Source organism: Chaetodon auriga, chromosome 15, assembly GCF_051107435.1.
Source record: "Chaetodon auriga isolate fChaAug3 chromosome 15, fChaAug3.hap1, whole genome shotgun sequence".
NCBI lineage: Eukaryota > Metazoa > Chordata > Actinopteri > Chaetodontiformes > Chaetodontidae > Chaetodon > Chaetodon auriga.
The window spans coordinates 14,920,603-14,936,968 of NC_135088.1; the positions used below are offsets into that span (position 1 = coordinate 14,920,603).

Sequence of the window (16,366 nt, forward strand, 5' to 3'; positions counted from 1 at the left end):
TAATGCAAACCCTTTGACTCCACGGGAGGGAGAGCGAGACCAACTCTGGCTCCAGAGCAGCAAAGATGAGTGATACCACTTCTCCCGTCACAGTCCCTGCGTGAGATGTATGTGATCACAATGCAAAAATGCAAAAATATGATTGAATCATCTTTCTCATGGTCCAGCTGAGATGGGTATTTACTTTCTATGAATTTGGCATTGGCAAAGGGTCAAGAACAGTCTCAGCTAACATGGTTTTTGTAAATCGCCCTGCCCATTAGTAGGTACAAAATTAGCAGACAATTTGTATAAAAACGTGCACCAGATGATTCTTGTGAAAGGCAGAAAAGAAATGCTACTTGCAGCATCAATTTTCTCAAATCTGCAAAACATTTTAACACCAACATATAACACTGTGTTTATACATCACATGTGGCATAATATATTACAACAAATATCAAAAGTACCAATCACTCAACTCCATATTTTGACTGTTGAAGTCAAAGTATGGAGTTTAGTGAACGTCCCTCTTAGTTAAAAATGAATAAGGAATCACTTGGAAGACGTGAGTATCTTTCTGTTGCCATATAAGACTTCCAGAAGTATTTTTCCTCTATATATTGGGTAAGAAAGATGGTTTGGCAGACTTTACTGTTCCCTCTCCACCCAGGGTCTTCCAGCCAATTCCTCTGGCTGCCGGCATGCAGCCCACAAAGAGCTCTTCTAGTACACGTTACATCAGTATCGATCGAATGAATGATGGTAGAGTTAAACCCTGACAGATGATGAGGTGACTGCAGCCCTACGTCAGTACTGGCTTCGGTGTGGTTACTCTGCGTTATGTCAGCTCTCGTGTTTTTTCAGCAGCACCTCTTCCTAACCCCCTTTTTGTCCCTTCACACTGCCCCTAGAAGAAGAACATGCGTCCTCTGAGGTAACGGCTCACGTGTGACAGTCTGCAGTGTGCTAATGTTAGTCAGAAGGTTTTGGTCACTGTAGCAATGACAAACACTTTACACCATTCATCACTGCAGAGAGGCTGATGTGGTTCACCGCAGTGCCCTCTAATGGCATCCGAGGGCAGACAGACCTGTAAGTGCACATGCATTTCTTCTTTACCCAAATTTCTCATGAGACCAAAGCACAAAATACAAAGTCACTGGAGTGTATTTGAACTGTGTTTTCAACAAGTGTTATTCTTTACTGTTTCAAAGTAATATGTTTGAGTACTCAGTAGTAATCAGTTACTTAGTTATATTTCCACATAAGCAGTCTGTTACTGTTGAAATTTTACTGTATTTCCCTGTTACTTTTGTTGCCACAAAAAACAAAAAAAATAAAGAAAACCAACAAGGTCGTGTTGTCTTGTTGTTTTAGAACGCAATGTGCTCCATTGTTTGTACAGGTTCCTTTTCTCAGTGAGTAACACTGTAATGTTGTATTGTAACAAGTTAAAAAAGAAAAAAATAGTATTACCCAGCATTGATCACAGACCTCATAGTTCACACATATAAGCCTAATAAGATCCAAAACACATATTGATCCTGTTGTGAAGTCATTCAGGTTTAATGAGACTGTTTACTCGTTCATAGTGTTAAGAGTCTTGTAAATTGCTTGTATTAAACAGACTGTGTAACCGGTGGTTCGTCTGCTTCGCAGCCTGGTTGCTGGTACGTCACAGCTTTCCCCTCTGTTCCCTTAAGAAAACAGTCTAAATCCAATTATCGCCGTTTCCCAGAAGTCCCAAAGCCCCCATAACAGCATGAGACCTCATTTCACCCAGGTCACTTCACAAACACAAGTGTGAGGACCTGGCTGCTGGAGTTTCATACGGAGGTTGATTAAAAAGCAGCTCTGAGTCATCCTTGCAAATACAACAGGTGGATGACAGAGAGAAGATCTACAGCCTCAACATGTCATCCAGTGCACCACAGCTCATGTGCTCCTCATGCCTTTTTATCCCTCCTCTGGATGCATGAACACTGTGCATGAACACTACAGTCACACCTGCGACCATCTTCACTGACAGCTTTTCTATGAAGTGCACGCAAACAAACTGCCTCCACCACATGTTCGAAACTGGCTCAGTGCAAAACTACATTCTACCATAATGTTACCCTATTGTAGATGTGCTGTATCTACTCTGATCTGGATTCACTCTCCTGAATCAGTTTGCAGCCTGTTTCTTGTATTTAAACAATTATACAGATCAGTGTGCTTATGCTACATGGAGTGTTTAAAACGACTGACTTTCATGTTGTGGATGGTGCAATGAGCCCTGCACAGACTGCAGTAGAAAACAAACCAGGAGGCGTGTGGCAGCCTTATTACCATGTTGTACCTGTTTAAACAGAGAAGACATAAGCCTGGCCTTTGCCCAGGGCTTACAAAGGCTAGTTATTAAAGTGACAGGTGGTGTCATTTTTTACACTTCCTTTGAGGTACAGTCTGTAACTACTACCGTGTTAAAAGAAAGCGTAGTGAGCAGGAGGGAAAAACTTTACGAGCATGTTGCATAATGTTAAATTTCAAGGTGCACCCCTCGCCGGATCATCCGTTCACAGGTGAAAAAGAGAATTCACACTGATGTGCTACGTTTCATCACCCCCTTAGACAGCTGCTGTCAAGAAGCTGCAATGCAATCTCTGCATGCAAAATATTTCTCTGTAATGACTGTGGTATGGTATTGTCAACAGCTATAAAAGTATACTTAATGCATGTTGGCAGATGAGAAAGAACAATAGAAGATGAACACAGCGTTCAGCAGATTTTGCCTTATATGGCTCATTGAAGTTCTGCACTGAATTATTGGAATAACAAAACAGCACATTTTTTCCACTCAGATTCACAGAATTTGGCTCAGAGTTGAGATCTTTAGTTTGTGAGCTTGAAAAAATGTAATCCATTGCCATACACATGCCAAAGAGTAGAGATCTCTTAAGAAGGCCAATAAAACTGTTCAGCTAAATAAAAACAGAAACAAAGACCCGTCTTCAGCGTGTTTGCATGCTCGCAGACTTCAGACTTCGAAGTCATTTAACTTTAGTTTTGACGTTATGAAAAGTCCATGTTTCAGCATTTCAGCAAAGACACTGTACGAGTGATCACTGAGATGGAGATGGATACGTGTCTACCAGCTTTTAAGTGCATTTTGCTATATGTACTTAAAGCAAAACTAAAGGATATGTCAATAGTGACTATATGTTTACTTTAAGTGCTGCTGCATAGTCCAGAGGTCAGTACTCCTATCTATTACTTGACTTCTTTCACACCTTGACTCCTTTCTCTTGAAATATTGGAGAGTTTCACACCTTCAGGACTATTAGAAAAGTCTCAGAAGCAAACAGCCTGTGATGAGGGGTCAGGGTTAGACATTACTTGGCTATAGAGGATCAAAAGCTAAAAATGTTGGGGGCCAGTGGGATAGTCCATGATGGGCGTTCCAAAGCGTTTTCAAAAGTAAAAACTGTGTAAGTTGCAGAGCGTGCATCATGTTGGTGACAGAGCTCACCGACCTCCAAATGACAGCCACTAATTATACAGTACAGGCCAAGCAGCGAAGATACAAATATTTTTACCAAACCTGCAGTAACTTGCACTATTTTAAGATCACTGACATGGTAATTTGTGGTCGAGGCAAACGTTCAAATGCGTCCCACCCTTAAAACACATACCAAACAGGGCACCTTGACCTCAGTAAGAAACGTCTGTCAAAATGTCTTGGTCTGTTTTGACTGGTGGTGCAACAGTAAGGAACTGCAGTGAGTACGTTTTGTCTCAGCTGGACTGGAAAGGATGGACTGCAAACTTTCCCTTCAGGGGTTGAACAACAACAACAGCACCTTGGTTTTTGGACCTTCTTGGACAGTCTTTAATCAACAGGTCTCTAAAATTGGCGACACATTACTTTGGGCAAAATAATGGAAACACGACAAACAAAGGACACTGACGTCACTGGATCAAAATCACAAACATGGTTGTAAAGGTGAACGCTATCAAATCATGACACTTAGCATGGGGATAGCATTTTAATATGCAACTCCGTCACATAAGAGCTCCAAGAAGGCGAAAGCATCTCTGATCAAACACATTGCATGTTTAAGTTACTATAATCAATACTTCTATAATGCTATTATGCAAATTGTTAAAAAGCATCACAAATCTGTAGAGATTAGCCAATATTCACTGCAGTTGGCTTTAAAACATGTTGACTAAGCAGAAACTCCTGGTGAACCCTCAAGGTACTTTTGAGGAGGTCAAGCATCATTACAAGGAGACAGTTCGCAGAAGTGAGAGTGACTGTTGGTTTGACCCAGACAGTTGTCCCAAGGTGGTGTCAGGAAGAGGTCAGCATCACCCTTTTCACCGTCTTCTCAACCCAGAGGTGTCATGTTTCTTCCTCTGCTTATCACAAGTGAATTTCTAATGTCATAAAACCACAGAATACATGAGTCCGCTCACAGCACAGTTGCCTACCTCTCCGTCCATTCTCACGCTCCTTCTTCTCTTTGACCCTAACTACTGGCCAAACAGTCAAATAAAATAGGACAGGGGTGGAGTGTAGGAGGGAAGATTGCAATTGGATAAAGTCATAATGCGACTGAAATATGTTGTTGTTTTCCAGAAAACTTTTTCCAGTCTAAGTAGATGGAAGTAGGGCACTGAGGCGGGGTGTCAGAGTTCCTTAAAGGCCTCATCGCACATCTGCACTGTGCAGCAGAGGACACACCACTAACAGGAACCAGATTCACTCCATCTAAAGGTCAGACGCTCGCATCAGCAGCTAGGCATCTTACGCCGGGAGATGCTGGTGCGTTTCTGTGACACTGATGCCGGATGTTATGGTGACTGACAACACTGATCTGCAAAGACTCGAGTATGATCTTGCTTTTAATTTCGCACTGTGATAATAAGTGCAGGATGGAAAAAACAGAGGTTTACCTCAAAATTCAGATGTAGCACATACATACTTGTTAACCTCAGCTGGTGATACTCCTCTGCATGAGTAATCGCTACATCTGGGAGTGTGTGCACAAATGCGCATGAGTATGTACATTCATCTTGACAAGATGGAATTCCCCCATAAAACCTGCCTACTTCATGATACTGCAGCTGCTGGTCTGCTTTAGTTGGACTGTCAGCACTGTGGTTTAAAGGTGGGACTCACTGTGGTCAATGAGCAAAGTGTCACCTCTGGCTCGTATCCTAAATATTGCACACATGTTAAGGACATCTGTTGTTTGGCACCGTCATCAGGAGTCCAGCTCATCATCATCATCATGTTAATGGCACATGTCTCTGGGCATCATCTAGAGCAGCATCGCTGCACTGATGTGGGACACTGTGAGCTTCGTCCAGAGGACAGACATTTTCCACATCCCGAACAGGCAGGAAATCTGCTTCAGGCCTTTTCCTAATTAGTTTACCAAATATCCTGAAATAGTAGCAAGAAACAACATCCCTTAAGGCCCCGAATGCAAACAGCAGATAGTGTCATTAAATAGGCCACATTAACATCAGTCTCGATCATGCACAGCCATGAATATCTGTAAAACAACGTCAGATTTGCACTGTTTAAAAACAATTCTAACAGCAACATGGCAGTGGTTGCAGTGATCACTGTATATCCGCTGGTGTTTCTCTGCAAGTATTTTATGCACCATCTTTAAAAGCATTTAAAGTGAGCAGTAATCACTGGATGAAAAGAACTGTAAGATACAAAGTCTGTTGTATCACTTAATCTGACAGACTTTGACACCCACCTACCGTATGTAGGTTAGGTTTACTGTACGAGTTTCTGTAAATATGTTTGACCGGAGATGTCGAAATTAGATTAATAATATAAAACTAAAGCAAGAGTCTATGCCATGCTAACAGCTCAGTGAGGCTGTGCTTAACCACAGTGGTGCTTTGAGCTAAAGTTGAAGGAGACATGGATGTCTATTTCAGTCTGGACCAAAGTGGTGGACAGACAGTCACACCTACATTGCCATACACAGAGCCACACCTGGCATGGCTCAAGAGGATTCATTCTGTTCTCTACAGAAGGAAAAAATCTTGTTTTGTAATTAGTGTCCATAAAGATGGACTATGAGGGTGATGAATTATTTCAAGTGTTGATTTTGGAGTTCCAGTGTTAAAACAAAATGAAACAAATGTAAGAAATTTGAAGACACTTTAAGTAATAGATAAACACAGCTGAAATGAGTCAATGAATCCGCTATTAGAAGTTGATAAATCGGAGCATGTAGCAAGCAGACTGCACGTCAGTCAGAGATTAGTTGTGAAATTTCACAGCTGTTGCCCCATTGAGAGATTAGTGGTGAAAATGCAGCTGCTTTGACTTTGAGACGTATGGGGCCACCATCAATGCAGTTTGAGTGTTTTGTCTCCTCTGGTTGCCAGTGAAGTCCCAAAGCATGAGACAGAAGGTGGGAGCTCGCCAGTATCAGCCCATGATATCATGAGAAAGGAAGTGAGTTGGGCTAAAGGTTCCTAAGAATGAATTTATGAAGTTCTGAAGTGCACGTGGAGACAAAGGGAGCAGACTGAAACACTGACATCTGACATCAGGATTAGATGTTGTTTGGATTGTCAGGTATTCCTGTGATTGTGTCCACCGGTGTCATCTTAAAGCTTCACAAAAGGAGTATTTGTAGCTGGACTGTTTTGTACATATTTTGCATTCAGTGGTTGTTTTTGTCAGCTTGTATTTCTGTTGCACGAGGTATTGAATCCCGCTGCCAGGAACTAAAACACAACTGGAAAATCAATAAACTGAAAGAACAATGTTTTGCATTAAAGCAAATGATTGCAGATGTCTCTTCAACTAGAGTTAAGTGATAAGTAGATGATTTTCTGCCCTATGGCATTGTATATTTGACCTCGATGCTAACTGTATCAGATCTCTGAGTTTGCAGTACAGTGACTTATTGATTTAGGCAGAATCATCAGTTTTCCTTCAGCATCTTTTGAGAGCCAGGTCCATGTTGATGTACAACATCTGTAACATAAAATCAGAACAAAGACTTTCCTTTACAAACAAAATGATCTTCGTCAAAGCGTTGACGTCAAATGTTCTATAAAAGTAACCTATTTCTCCAGTACACTGGGAGCAGACACAGCAGAGGGGAAATATGAGCACATCTCAGTCTTAATTACTTAGTTACATCCCAGTTTTTGTCTGTGTCTGCAGGTCTCCAGGCCGCCTGTTCTTCTTTAAAGTGGATGACGGACAGTACAAAGATGAGCGCTTGCACTCTGCTGGCACATCAACTCTCTGCACAGGACACAGCAAGACACTGCAGTGTTTAGCACAATTAAGAGGGATTTGTGTCAGACTGAAAGGTAACATAGCAGAGTTTGTAGGTCATTTCTACTTTTTTTGTGATGTTCGCTCAAGTCTGAGTCTAGCTGTGGTACAATGCTTAACCACCATAATTCTACACTGGGTAAAGCAGTATTGACCGTATGAGACCACACCCTCAAAAATACATTTGAATTAAATCAGTAAACTGCATATTTTGTGATCAAACATGTTAAACTGAGTTGTGTCATCAAACGGAAACACTTCGTAGATGCTGGTGATTTTGTTCCACATTCATAACTGATGAGGTGTTAATCTTTCATGCTATTATAGCCTCATCACACAGTTTTCCTCTGAAAATGTGCATGTTTTTCAAAGGCGGGTCAGAACCAAAGGATTATGGGTTCGTGGGACTCAAACACTGCCTGCACTCACTATTGTTAAGTTACTTTTTATTGATGAAATTTCAGTCTGGGATCTTAAATGAATTATTCCGAGTATATGATTCAAAGCTTCAGCTCTTTTCACACATGTAGTGTTGTTAATATAAGGTCTGACTAATGTATTCATTCAAGGATGGCTCCCACAGACAAGTCCAGATTTTTCAGTCATGTTGATCAGCATCGCTGCAATACAACTCTGATTATGAAGAGCCAATCTGAAAGTTTAACTTGAAAGCAACACAAAGATTTTCAAAGTATCTGTGCTCAAATGAAAGGTCATCTGAGCATCAGTGCACAAACAGCTCCATGGCTGCTCGGTTTAAGCGAACATGATGATTGAACTAATGATTGTGCTTGATGTCTGTTCAAAGTCAGATATTCTAAGCAATGACCTGGCTCATCTTTTTGGAGCCTTCATCATGCTAAAAGTTTCCTTCAAAGCAAATTTTCAACCAAAAGCTGAAAGTTACAACCAACAGCCAGCGGGCAGGCTTCTCAGGGCATAACCTGAACCAGATTTAATCTAATTAGTAAAACCTTTTTTTTTATTTTTAAAGCGGTTTTCTGGAACATCTTGAATTTGGAACGGCTAAATCTCATCAGTGAGAGTGTATGTGCACAAACACTGGCCCAAAATCTGCTCATTGTACCTGGACCAGGTGGAATTTGATGATTTCTGACAACAGCTTGGCTGTCAGGGAGGAGCTAAAGGTAAAATCTTTGCATCCATCTTCCAGAAATGTCCACACACTCTTACATGTAAGACATGTATTGATTAAGGGCACAAGTCTTTGAACCAGCACTTCAACCTAAAGTGTCCTACAGATCCTCTGCAAAGAATACAAACCATATATAAGTTAAGCCCCTCCCTCGCACAGCTGGTTTCACTGATCGCCGTCACAGTGCTCAGCTGAAGCCACTAATTGCACTGAGAGGTGTATCATCAGATGAAGGAAAATAAAGGACAGAATAGAAGCCTTATATGTATAAAATCTTAACATGGACTACTGAATGTATTTCAAAGTCCTCACATCAAAACAGCTCAACTCATCAATTGCTGACTTACAAATCTCATAAAGGCTCTGTGGAAAGACATCTGAAACAAGCTTCCCATGAATGAATCAATAAAACAATAAACAGGCAATAGTTACAGACCACATGCCTGTTTTGCCTGCAGGTACTGGTGGTCTAATAGCCTATTTATTAATACAATTTTGTTTGCACTAGATCTCATGAGCAGTGGGCACATAAGAAGAGTTGTTGATATTTTGATTAATAAGTTGGCCAGTCAGCATAACCAGTTCAATCTGTGTGCTCATGCTGATACAACTGTTGTTTCCTCCTTTGGGTGTTTCAGAAATAAACACTTTTCTTATCTTACGGTTACACTGAGTCACAAGGAAGGGGAGTTTATTAGAAATCCCTGAATCCAGGTGAAGCTACATGACTCTGATGTGACCTCACACAGGTGAGTACAAGCTCCCTTTTACCACTGAGCAGTCAGGTCATGACTGCTGCTGTCCTGTGCCATGACCCCATGGACAACAGGCCATCATATTCTGCACATTGTCCACCAGCTGCTTACAGCTGTGAGACAGCAGGTGCTGTCATGTGCTGATCATGTGTGACTCTCTGTGTCTTTGGCCAGACTCTGCAGCAGGGACCTCTGGAAGGCCTCATCACACGACTCAGGGATCAGAAACTCCAGCAGCAGGTCACAGATGCAGTAGATCAGATGTCTGCACATAATAAGACAAACAGTTGATGACAGACTGAAATCAACAGTTAAAAAGAGCAGATGTATTCATTTCTGTCTTAAACATGAACCAACATCAGACTAATCCAGGTGATTGTTGTCTGTGCAGGACTTACTTTGGTTTCAGTTCAATACTTCAACAGTGTGGTTCATGTTCCTTTTCATCAGATTTCATCAGATTATTATAGCATTGTGGAATAAAGCTGACTGATGTTCCACGGGTGTTATTTTTACCTCATGATCACATATTGAAGCTTGGCACTGTGTGCAGCTTGAAAGGCGAGTTAGGGACAGTCTCAAAAGTGCATGCTAAAAGACCAAAGACGCTTTTCAAATAGAAATTATATAAATTACATTACAGAAAATGAAGCAGATTACCCATGTTGGTATATCTTTGGTTGAGCGTAACTTTGCATTACATGCTTTGAGGTTCTTCTGTTGAGTCTATTATAGATATGATAACCAGATAAATGTGTGTTCTGTATCCACTATTGATACAGTTGATCTCTGTGTAGCTGTCGTAAACATGTGTGTCCTTGACAGTTTGGTTTTTGACTCACTTGTTTATCTGATGGTCCTGCAGAGACTCCAGCACGGTCTCCAGGCTCAGTCTGTACTTCTCACTTCCCAGCATGTCAGTGATGAGCTCTGCTCACGCACAAATAATGAAACAAGGCAAAAAGCACAGCATAGCTTCAGGAGCCTTGCAAATCAAAATAGCATTGAATGAGCTACAGTCTGAATCCTGAAGTACCTGGGAGCAGCTGCGTTAGACAGTCCAGACATTGCTCCTTGGTTTCCTCTCTTTCTGCAGCGCTTCGCTCTGGCCGTGGTTGAGCGGGCAGCATGCCCCCTGGCCATACAGCTTCCTGTAGCACTTGCAGGTAAATCACCCAGCAGGGGGCGCTGGTAAGGTGGGCAACTCCTACATCCAACCATCTAAGACAGAATCAATGCAAGTAGTTTAATGCAAGTAGTCTGTGCACAAGTGTCTGCATTTCTCTACAAGAGATCAGCCATTATAAATTGCGCGAACATGCTTTAACTGATTGTGAGAGAATGAAAGACATGCACCCAAGGGGAAGCAACACAGATAAGAAATCTTTATGAAGCACAGCAGAGGCATGGACATTATTTACTGGCATGCTTCGTGAACCTTAAAACTCCCACAGGTCAGATGTCAAGTCCAAAAGAGGGGGCCAGCATAATCAGTTAAAGACAGCAGAACACTAGAGATTAGACAAGCACAGTTCCCACAGACTGTGTGGTAAAAAACGAGCCCAGTGGTAATTCTAGATTCCCAGCAGAGAATAAACATTGCATTTAAAGAAATAAATGATATCTTAAAAGGAAATCTGAGGGGTTGTCATGCAGCTTCCATGTGCAACAAACCACTTAGTGCCTCGTAAAACTGCCCCTTAAACTAGAAAAGGACCCAGCATCTTGATCTTCAGCTGTATGAAGAAAAAACCGAATGGTTACAAATAAAAAGCCTTAATGATCATAATAATAAATATGGGATTCTACATTATTGATTATCAGCACAGAAGCTGAAAGAAACTCTTACCTCTCAATGAAGGTACCAAACAGCAGCCTGATGGTCTTCTGTACGTTCTCTGTGCACAGCCAACTCCACTGGTCCTTCATCAGCAGACACAAAATGTTCAAAGCAACATCTGCCACAGCTGTGTCTGCAGAAACACAGTGGGACACCTTAAAACACATATAACATACTGTGCAGGCGAAACACATCAATGTGTACAGCGAGGCCTGGGAATGCTTAGTAAATGTACATAAACAGAGGAGTTTTACTGCACCCAAGTGGCAACACTATGTTACTGCATGGTTATTCTCCAGGCTGAGAGGAATGCAACGCTTCTGTATTGACTTTATGGATAAAACTGATAGAAGGCAGTTGTGTAAATGTCAACCTGTCCCATGAGTTTTCCCTGGCGTCTTCTTGTCTTTTCTGAGCAGCTCACGGCTCTGCTTGGATGTTTCTTTCCCATTTGGTCCACATAGAAGTCTTTCCTGCTCTTTGACAAAGCTCTCCAGGCCAGACAGTGACATGCCATTTAGGACCTAAAGAGCCATAACGAGCAAAGCAAGCATGTCAACTGTGTCCAGCATCCATTTCAAACACACATTTGTCAATCAGAGATGGTAAATACAGTACAGTAACTTACAGCGCTGCCTTCACTAAAGCAGTATGTCACTTTAGGATGTAGGTCGGGTATATTGAGAGATGGGGAAATTTTGCTTGGGAACATAAGCCTCCTGATGCATGAAACACAACAGCAGAAATGGCCCATTACAGTCAGAAAACAAAGCACAAACACAAAATCATATCCCGTCATTTTTTTTTAACATTCTGCACTGTGTGTTTGAATTGGTTGTCGTGACACAGATGCAGACAGTGGTTCGTATCCAGTGTGTGTTAGAATGTGATCTCAAAATAAATCTGGGGGGTAAGTGGATAAAACACAAGGAAAAAAAAGCTCAGATTTTTCTCTAATCTTTGTAAATCCCTCTTCAAGCCTCTGAGATTTACTCAAATAACTCAGTCTAAGGGTGGAAATTACTCTGTGGTTGAACTGGTCAGCGTCTCAGTGGAAAATGCAATCTGTGATGAGGGGTCACAAAAGGACAGTACGTGGCACCAGGTCTTGGGAACAATGGCACTGGACTGACACAGAGCTCTCACCGGTACTTTCTGCTGTCCATTGTTCTTCCATCAGTATCTCCCTCAAGGTCCTCCGTTGGACTGAGGGGCTCGGGATGAGGAAAAGCTGTCTTTAAAGTGTCTAAAGCGTTTTCCATCATCTGTGATGGCAAAGAAGTCACAGAAAATGTTACTGGAAAAATACCAAAGAGAATTCATTGGTCACATTTTGCATTGAACATTTAGAGTTGATCAGTGAGCTTTAGAGGTGCTGGCAGGCAGATTTTGTTACCCTTGGACAGAGCCGAGCAAACTGTTCCCCCTGCTTCCATGCTATATACTAGGCTAATTGGCTGCTGGCTTAAGCTACGTATTTAGCATCCAAGCATGATTGTGGTATCAATCCTCTCATCTAACTCTCACCACGAAAGAGAATAAGTCTATTTCCCAAAATGTCCTCCGATTACTTTCAGATTTGATTTGATTTATCTTGATTGTGTTCATTTTTCTCTCACATCAAAATTAAGTGTCTTACAATCATTCTCTATCTTCATAAGATCTACAGTATGTAGATTGTTTCTCACCTTATCAATTCTTGACTTGGCAAAAGGCTTTCTTTCAAAATATGTGCAAACATCTGAGTTGAGAGCCAGGAACTCCTGCATGTCCTCACTGTTGGATGTCTCAGGAATGTTGCTTAATTGCTAGGAGAAAAAAAATAATCAAATTACAGAACCACAGAACTCATTTCATTACTGAAGTTATGTTCCTAATACCTACTTTAAGGAACGTGTCCAGTTGGCTTTTACGGGCTTCGACTTTGTCGCTGTCTGCACTGCCAAATGGGAGGTCAGGGAACATTTTCTTTGGGCCTTTGACATCTGAAATCCATAACATTGACCTGCAATAATGCATCTGTCTTGGTATACTAAGTTTCAGTGGTCATTTAAGCAGAGGATCAGTTTCTTACTCTTGATTACTTTCTTGACTTCGGGCTTGTCCTCTAAACGTGCTTGCAGGTTGAGGAACTCGCTATATCTCCGGTTGACAGTGTGACAGGACACAGGTTGCGGATTGCCAACATTTTCTGCTTCAGCCACTGTTTCAAACTGAATGGAAAGTTAAGGATAATGTGTGATAATCAATAATACATACTCAAATATCACGTAAACGTAAAAGGAAGTAGGAGGTGGCATTACCTTCACAGTGTAGAGAGTATAGGGATGTGTGCCTGTGCCTCGCTGCTCCTTCGCAGTGACGGTACCAGAAATTTGCACGTTGTGGATGTTCACAGATGTAGCGTGGTTGCTGGATGTATCAAGGTTGCAGGGGCTTAGACAAAGTCTTCTTGGAGGACAAGTTGGGGATTTCTCTTGAGCTATACCGGCTGGCCACTGGGAGTGTTCAGGCACCACCACCTTTGGCCCAAGATTTTTCAGAGGGCCGAAGCAGCCAAAAGCCTCATCGTCTTTTAAAGTGATGACGTTGCAGAAGTTTGTTGAAGGACGACAATCACAAAAGCCTCCTGTCAGGTCATCCTCGGAGTCTGACTGAATTATGGAATCCAGTGAAGTCATTTTGGACTCTGGTGAGTGGGAGTAACGGCCAGATGTGAGCGAACAGCAGTTCACTTTGCACGGTGTGAGCAAACCCGGGTGGCAATTCTCTACTTTCCCAGCAGACGTCAGGCTGACCATGCTGTTTTGTGAGGAATCCCTCTCAAAGAGCGTGCTCTGGCTCTGTAGATCATTAAGGCCAGAGGTGCTTTTGCTGCTGAGGCCGGCTCGATCAGAAGAAGACAGTGACCTGCACGTCGTCCAGGACTCCTGCGGGATCTGACATTTGTATAGATCGGCTACCGGGAGCTCATCCACATTGATTTCCTGTGGTTCTCTAGACCTGGTGATTATGTCCACAATGGTCTGATTGAGCCAGTCGGGATCAGATACCCTGCTTATGAGCGGCAACAGCACATTGCAGGTGACAAGTTCGGTAACCATGTAGCCTCCAGTCCTGGTTTCCATCTGAGGGTACGGAACAAGCACATGTAAGACGAGGTTAACTAGAGCTCTGGAGTAGCTGAGCTCAGCTGCTGCACTGCTCACAGCTGGGTGAGGGGAATCTACTTCACTGTAGAGCTGCCAGAGGCTAATGCTCTCCTTTTGTGTTGACTGTATCTGTCTTGCCATCATGTACCCTTGCAGGTGACAGCCATACAGCTCTAGCAGCCGTTGAACCAGGGCTTTTCGGTCCACCAGCCGTGCACGTTCCTTCAGCTCCATCACCGACTCCAGCATCGAATTACGCACCGCACGTTCAAACTCCCCCTCCACCTCTGGCAGGAGAGTACGATACCATGAGGACACAAAGTCACGCACTGCTTTGTGGACAGCACTGTGGATCTCATGGTTCAACCTCCACTCATGCTCAGGAGAATACAGAGGTGGATTAACTTTGCCAAGAGGCAAGAAGTGCTCCAAGTGGAGAAGGCTGTTTGCATCCAGTACGGCACGGGACCCGAGCCAACCCCCGAGAACCACCAGGAGACTGGTGAAGATGCACAGGAGCCAAACGTTCACCAGGAGATGGAAGAGGACAAGCCATGCCAGCAGAGCTCCGAGCCCTAACAGCCTCCGCTGCCCAAATACCTCTGATAAAGTCCAGTTATTAGAGCTCTTTCTGGAAGGCATTATAGTCAGCAGGTCCTGTTGAAAAAAAAAAAAAAAAGACTATGATGCATCCTGTTATATAACAAGCAATAAGAACAAGAACATGTGCTTTGGATAACTTGTTTTTACTTGATTTATAAACTCTAATTAACCAAGCACACATGATGGGACTTTTTACTGTTGATCAGGGCACCAACTAATAAATGTTTTCATTGTTGATTCATCTATTTTCTTGACTTCAGCACTTCTTATTGCAGGTGTGTGTGTCTGTAACCCCCGCCCCTCCTGCTCAGTGCGTACACACAGAGGCCACACATCATGCAGTTGTAGTAACGTCAATCACTTGCGGCTTAAACAGAAAAAAACGTAGAGGAAAAAAGAAACAAAAACAAAAAAACAAAGCGGCTCCCAGGGAGGAGCCGGCTCTTCATTTCAGAGCCGGCTCTGTGAGCCGTACACACTACCAACAATGACGCATGATAAAACCGAGGCAGGTTTATTAGCTCTGCTTCACTGAGTCCAAAACACAGCTTGGTCACTCTCTAATTAATCAGTGTAATCAGCCAAACACAGAATCCCTACTACGGAGAGCTTATGTTTTATATCTACTTCTCATTCATTGCGTGTTATCACAGAAGCGTTTAATGCATCAACGAGGAGCGGAAGTATCATCATCCCTCCACGCGACAGAGCTGACGTTATAGTCTAGCAGTTAGAGCGGCCCTTGTTGCCATGGCAATTCGTAAACTTCAGCCGTAATTGGTAACGCTGCCTGTTTGTAGACTACAAGATAGAGCACTGAAAGTAACTGTGATCTTACTTTTTTCTTTTACTGAACCTTTTAGAGTAATGGCCTCTTGTGTAACTAATTAACAAATGTAGGAACAGTTAGCTCCCAACTGAGGTCACAGAGGAGGCTAATGTGCACCTGGCATACGCAGCTAGCCTACAGTCTACCAACAGCGGGCTGCAGTTATTAGCAAAATTCACCCCAGTTATTAAAAAAACAGTAAACAGTAAAGCAGACATTACCTGCAAGTTTGTGGGAGCTTTATAACAGGAATACAGGCCGTGTAGGATGTTCTCCTCCTCTGGGACATGGCTTTAATCCTTCAACAAAGATTATCTGGATCAGTCTGTAAGTCAAGAGCGACACGCATGGTCCAGATGGACAGCTAACTAGCTGTTAGGTGTCCACTTGACCTGCCAGCAGGCAAACACAGGCGGTGTGTTCACAGCTCGGTGGGACAGCGGCACATTCCTCCACAGCTGTTCTCTGGTCCACAGCTTCAACCTGTGAGGGACACTACAACACAGTCTCATCAGTGAATGAATGCATATGGGGAGGCCGAAATAAATCCGAAAATAAATTCATATGTCATCCCAAGTTTGAAGTGATAAAGATATAAATAAATGCTGAAATAAAGAAATGAATAATCACTAAGTGTAGGTAATTAATCAGCACAAAAAGAAACACATCTCTTCAACTTAATTGGTAACATTTATTAATATATGTATTTCTACAACTCTACTTCTTATATTTTTATA

General features: G+C 42.5%; 1 protein-coding gene across 3 annotated transcripts; it reads right to left on the minus strand.

Annotated features, from left to right (window-relative positions):
- Nucleotides 1-7,770: 7,770 nt before the first annotated feature.
- On the minus strand, nt 7,771-16,178 carry snx19a (sorting nexin 19a). 3 transcript variants are annotated; one of them, XM_076750972.1, is made up of 12 exons: nt 15,851-16,175; nt 13,349-14,854; nt 13,120-13,258; nt 12,930-13,030; nt 12,734-12,853; nt 12,192-12,310; nt 11,674-11,764; nt 11,419-11,569; nt 11,055-11,178; nt 10,242-10,426; nt 10,048-10,135; nt 7,771-9,470 (listed from the first exon to the last, which is right to left on the minus strand). In XM_076750972.1, exons 2-12 carry the CDS (start codon nt 14,837-14,839, stop codon nt 9,350-9,352), a joined length of 2,730 nt encoding a protein of 909 aa, XP_076607087.1. In that variant the 5' UTR covers nt 14,840-14,854; nt 15,851-16,175; the 3' UTR covers nt 7,771-9,349. The 3 variants fall into 3 exon arrangements, 2 of the variants coding, with proteins under 2 accessions (XP_076607087.1, XP_076607089.1); XM_076750974.1 differs by lacking the exon at nt 15,851-16,175 and having other exon boundaries at nt 13,349-14,922; XR_013078251.1 differs by lacking the exons at nt 7,771-9,470; nt 10,048-10,135 and adding an exon at nt 10,644-10,941 and having other exon boundaries at nt 10,290-10,426; nt 15,851-16,178.
- Between the last annotated feature and the right edge of the window lie 188 nt (nt 16,179-16,366).

Bases quoted from the DNA above. Each gene is read 5' to 3' on its own strand.
- snx19a (XM_076750972.1), bottom strand. From the start codon at position 14,839: ATGCCTTCCAGAAAGAGCTCTAATAACTGGACTTTATCAGAGGTATTT. The intron at 11,570-11,673 runs GTAAGTTACTGT...ATGGCTCTTTAG, and splicing joins GCTTTAGTGAAGGCAGCGCT to GTCCTAAATGGCATGTCACT. The intron at 10,136-10,241 runs GTACTTCAGGAT...GTGCGTGAGCAG, and splicing joins TCTAACGCAGCTGCTCCCAG to AGCTCATCACTGACATGCTG.